Source organism: Halyomorpha halys, unplaced genomic scaffold (assembly GCF_000696795.3).
Source record: "Halyomorpha halys isolate HHAL.00 unplaced genomic scaffold, Hhal_1.1 Scaffold997.1, whole genome shotgun sequence".
Lineage (NCBI taxonomy): Eukaryota > Metazoa > Arthropoda > Insecta > Hemiptera > Pentatomidae > Halyomorpha > Halyomorpha halys.
The window spans coordinates 137,851-142,792 of NW_027111093.1; the positions used below are offsets into that span (position 1 = coordinate 137,851).

General features: G+C 31.1%; 1 protein-coding gene across 1 annotated transcript in view; it reads left to right on the forward strand.

Moving 5' to 3' along the window:
• The window catches only part of Sf3b1 (splicing factor 3b subunit 1), a 57,345-nt gene that overhangs the window by 33,579 nt on the left and 18,824 nt on the right, over positions 1-4,942 (forward strand). Inside the window, exons 11-13 of the mRNA XM_067049186.1 lie at positions 163-344; positions 775-1,056; positions 1,652-1,922. Of these exons, the coding sequence (XP_066905287.1) occupies positions 163-344; positions 775-1,056; positions 1,652-1,922 (735 nt within the window). The remainder of the gene's footprint in view (positions 1-162; positions 345-774; positions 1,057-1,651; positions 1,923-4,942) is intronic.

Genomic DNA, 4,942 nt, shown 5'->3' on the forward strand with positions numbered 1-4,942 from the left:
TTTGAAAATTCTGATGTGAAGTAATTTGCTTTACTTCATCCATTATAAATGCATGAATGTTTTTAAATTAATTAAATTGTTATCAATTTTGATTAGATTTAATCATAGAATGACAATTTTCTCATTAAGATTTATTAATTTAATTAATTATTAATCTCTTAGGCTACATTCCGATAAGAACACCTGGTAGAAAACTAACTGCAACACCTACACCGATTGCTGGCACGCCACAGGGATTTTTCATTCAGCAAGAAGACAAAGGTGCTAAATTTGTTGACAACCAGCCAAAAGGAAATCTGCCTTTCTTGAAACCAGAAGACGCTCAATACTTCGACAAGCTGCTTGTAAGGAAATTTTGTTATATATATTTCAAATTTTAATTTAACTTTGAATCGGACTACCCTACAATATCCTTTAATAATATTCCACTTATTCTTGTCAAATAGATCCATTACCTAGCTCTAAATCTGGACAAACAGTTAACTTTGAATCTTCTTGTAAAACTGACAAAACAGGGAACTGCACGTCCATTCTGACTGTTAATATATTTACTGGGCAAACGCTCAAAGCTTTCTATCAATTTCAAAAAACCTCTATTCCTGACTTGAAAATTTTATTATAGTCATAGTATTTTATTGTAACTATTGTTATACAAGCCTTTTTATTTTATAAAAATTAAATTATAATTAATAATAAATTAAATATCTGTAATAAGTATTCAAGTTGAAATATATTTACATACTATTAGTTTCTAATTCAATCAATTTCCTTTAGGTTGACGTTGACGAGGAGACACTTTCTCCCGAGGAGCAGAAAGAGCGCAAAATCATGAGACTTCTGCTGAAGATCAAGAACGGAACACCACCGATGAGGAAGGCTGCTTTGAGACAAATCACCGACAAAGCGAGAGAATTCGGAGCGGGTCCCTTGTTCAATCAAATCTTGCCTTTGCTTATGTCTCCTACGCTTGAAGATCAGGAACGTCACTTGTTAGTCAAAGTCATCGACAGGATTTTGTATAAACTTGATGATTTAGTTCGTCCTTATGTTCACAAGGTTAGTAGTTTGTACAAATGGTTCTGTATAATATCTAGTGGTGTTTAATTCAGATATTTCCTGGGATAATGTTGGGTTCGTGCTATTGTCAGAATTAATTATAATTTATTGATATCGTTGGTATGCATTGTGTGGACTGTATGTGATATAGATTAAGTATGGTAAAAAGTAAAAATTAAAACCTCTATTCTTGAATGATACATATAACAACTGATTGTATGTGGGTTTTAGCCAAAAAGAAATACAATGTGGTTTAGTTCGATTAGTATATAAATTGATTTTGACAATTGATTGAAATAGGATTACATGAAATAATAGAAGATATTCTTGTTTTTTATAAGTTATCTTTTTATTTGAATAATTCGCTAAATACTAATTAGAGTATAAAAGCTAAAAATAGTCGACTTAGTATTTGATTTTTTCTTCTGTTTATCACCAGTTAATCCATAGAACCAGTTAAATGCGAGTCTACTCTATTTTTTGAAGAAAACTAAAACTAAAATTCATTAGCAAATTTTTTTAATAATCAATTATTAATTATTCATAGGTTTTAATTCTGTTTATTAATTAATCACATATTAATCCTGTTTTTCAGATCCTTGTCGTTATTGAACCGTTGCTGATTGATGAAGATTACTATGCTCGTGTTGAAGGCCGAGAAATCATCTCTAATCTGGCCAAAGCTGCTGGTCTTGCGACTATGATCTCAACAATGAGACCTGATATTGACAATATTGATGAGTACGTCAGAAACACTACAGCTAGGGCTTTTGCGGTCGTCGCTTCAGCTCTTGGCATACCTTCCCTGTTACCTTTTCTGAAAGCTGTTTGTCGTAGCAAGAAGTCATGGCAGGCTAGGCATACTGGTGAGTAATTGATATTAGGTACTTACTTATACAGTCATTCTCATTTATCCGAATTCCAAGAGCCAAAACTTCGATTTATAGAGCTCTTAGCAGATAAAAGAGTAATTTATGGAGGTTAAAAAATTGAATTTGTTAACAATGAATGATTGAATGAAAAAATAATTTTACTCTGGGATAAATGTCCTCTTAGAATAAAAACATGAAGTGAATGGAGATAGTAAAAGAATTTGAGCACATATGATTGAAGGTGGTGGTTCTATGGGAGGGCATATATAAATCAATCTGTTAGGATCTGGTGTTTAATAAATGGACGGATGAACGAAGAGTGAGAAGATCAAGGATATATATAGGTTATTTAATTTTAAAGACTTGGAATAGGAAAACACCAAGGAGGTATTGCCTTCGGGAGGTTGGATAGAGTCACTTCAACTCGGTATACCAATAGGGGACATGAGAGCGCCTGAGAAACCCGAAGATAAATCTCACAAAGTAATTCATGAGTCTCTTCAGTCTCAACTCTAGACCAGTAGATAGCCTTCCATAGACTAAGGAATTGTAGTCAAAGTGGGAAAAAACAAGAGAGGATATAGGAACTAATGGGTATTCTGAGGAATATAATCTTAGGAATTATCTAAGTACAGTTATGGATTTTCATTTGATCTGGAAAATAGGATTATTTCGAAAGAGAAGTTGGTTGAAGGTGACACTAAGGTTTTTTTGATTGTGGAGTAGAAGTGAATTGGTTGATTGTTAAGGAAAAGTAAGGGAGGGTATTAAGTAGGTTTTATTGCAGATAAGATTTTTACAACTCTCACTTAAATGAAAGCCTCGAAAGTTGGCCACAGAAGGTTCCAGTAAGATATAGTTTGTGGGGACTAGGCTAGTACTGTTTCATTGTTTTCTTGGATATGAGACTATAATTCGAAATAGAAATTATGATAGGCTGAACTTTTAGACTGTTTATAATTATATTTACTTGCACCTATCTCATAGACTATTCCCATGATATTACGACAGCAGCATAGCAAAATTTACGGAAAGCAAGTCTGTTTATAATTTTTCATCCTAATACCTATCTCACAGAAAGCTCAATTACTTAAAATCAATTTTAATTGAAATTGATAACTCAAAAAATTTGGTTGATCAAAGTAAAATTGGCCTCCCTTCAACTTTGATTTGTTTAATTCTGGTAGTATCTTGAAATGTATGCAACTTTTTTTCTGTTTCTGTTTCCATTGCAACAAGAGTTTTTGTAATCAGTGATTGGGTTGATACAATACTAATGTTTTAATAATTTTGTATCTGAATTGAAGATATCTTGTTGGTCAACAGTAGACAACAAATAATTCTTTATGAAAAATCTGGACTATGAGAATATTGATCAACATTTTTGACTTAAATTTAGAAATAGTGCTTACTGCTAGTTCAATTTATTGAGGCGTGTTTGGTTATGGATAATTTTTTCTTCTCAATATTTCAAGAATTATTTTTTTCTTAAATTTCGAGAATCTCTTTATTTCTTTCAAATTTGAGGAACAGAATGTCTAAATCTTGGATGTAGTCAATTTTACTTATTTATACAGGTCTCAAGCAAAACTGCCTTTTGTACCCATTTTAAGTTTCCAAGATCAATGAACCTTCCTTGGTGCTTTCCAAAATAAGTCTGTTGAAAGATAAGACTTTATGAGTCAGATTTACTTTTTCTAGGCAATATAAAGATTTTTAATTGCTATTATTATTTATTTTTTTAAAAGATTATTATTACTTTATTTATAATCTTAATATTTTCTTGAGACTGGTAATTAGTTATACGTCGGCCAATCCGGCCATCTTCAGGGACAATCTACTCAATACCACTTTGAAAACATATAATTTAAACCACTCTAAAAACTTCATGCAGGCTATTCTGCCCAGGTCAAAACATTAATATCTAATTAGTCAATTATCCATTAAAACACAGTCAAATTTATTTATCTGCAGACACTATTAATAAACTTTTATCACTTGATCACTTTATCAAGATGGCCGGATTGGCCGAAACGTTGGACATATAAAAGAAATAAAAAGTTTTGAGACTATAATGGATAGTGTTTGAATTATTTATTAATAAATTATTATTACATTTAAGGGAAAGGGAAACCCCTCTTCATCTTGACCCATTTGGATCTTTTATGAGATACCCTAACTTGCCTAGAAATTGTAAAGGACTTTAGTGCTTCTAGTTTATTATTAGCTTCCATTTGGTCCTTCGGATTAATTCTGGTATTGTCTTCTAGCTCAATTATTGCTGATTCAAGAATTTTAATCTGTAAAAGGCAAGAGTTTGACATTTACATAGAATATGTTCAGCCTTACCTTAGTCCCCTAAGCTAAGACGACATGTGGAATCTTCCACTACTTTCTTCTTCTAAAGATATTTTCATAGACAGTGGCCCCTGAGATTTATCTTTATTCTTAATTCATTCCTAGCCAGGTTTATATAAAGTTTAGAAAAAAAAAAAATCCTTATATGAATTTTCATTATACAGAGGTTCCACTGTATATTATTTGTTAAAAATTAATATGGAGAAACTATAATTATTGAATAATACAATTTTTTTTTAAAAATATTCATGGTCTCTTTTAAATGAAGTATTTAATATGTTGTAATATCCTCTTTTTTTTATTAATAGTTATTGTTTAAATATAAATAGTTAAGATTAGTTTTTTCCTTATATTTCCACCAAAGAGCAAACTGATCATGGATAGCAATCTAACCAATTTCATCATTCAGAAGCTATGGGGGCAATAACAAATTTGTTTCAAATAGTCATGATGGCAGCGTGTGCGTCATTCTGAAATCTGTTTAATTACTGCTATGTTAAGCAGGTAAATTAAAATGTTTTCAACTTGTATTGTTCTATCCCATGACTATATTCCCAATTAATCCAGAATTAAATAGAAGAGAAGAATAATTATCAATAAAATGTTTACATCATGAATCATTACAATTAAATCAAAACAGCTGTGCTAACAATCAA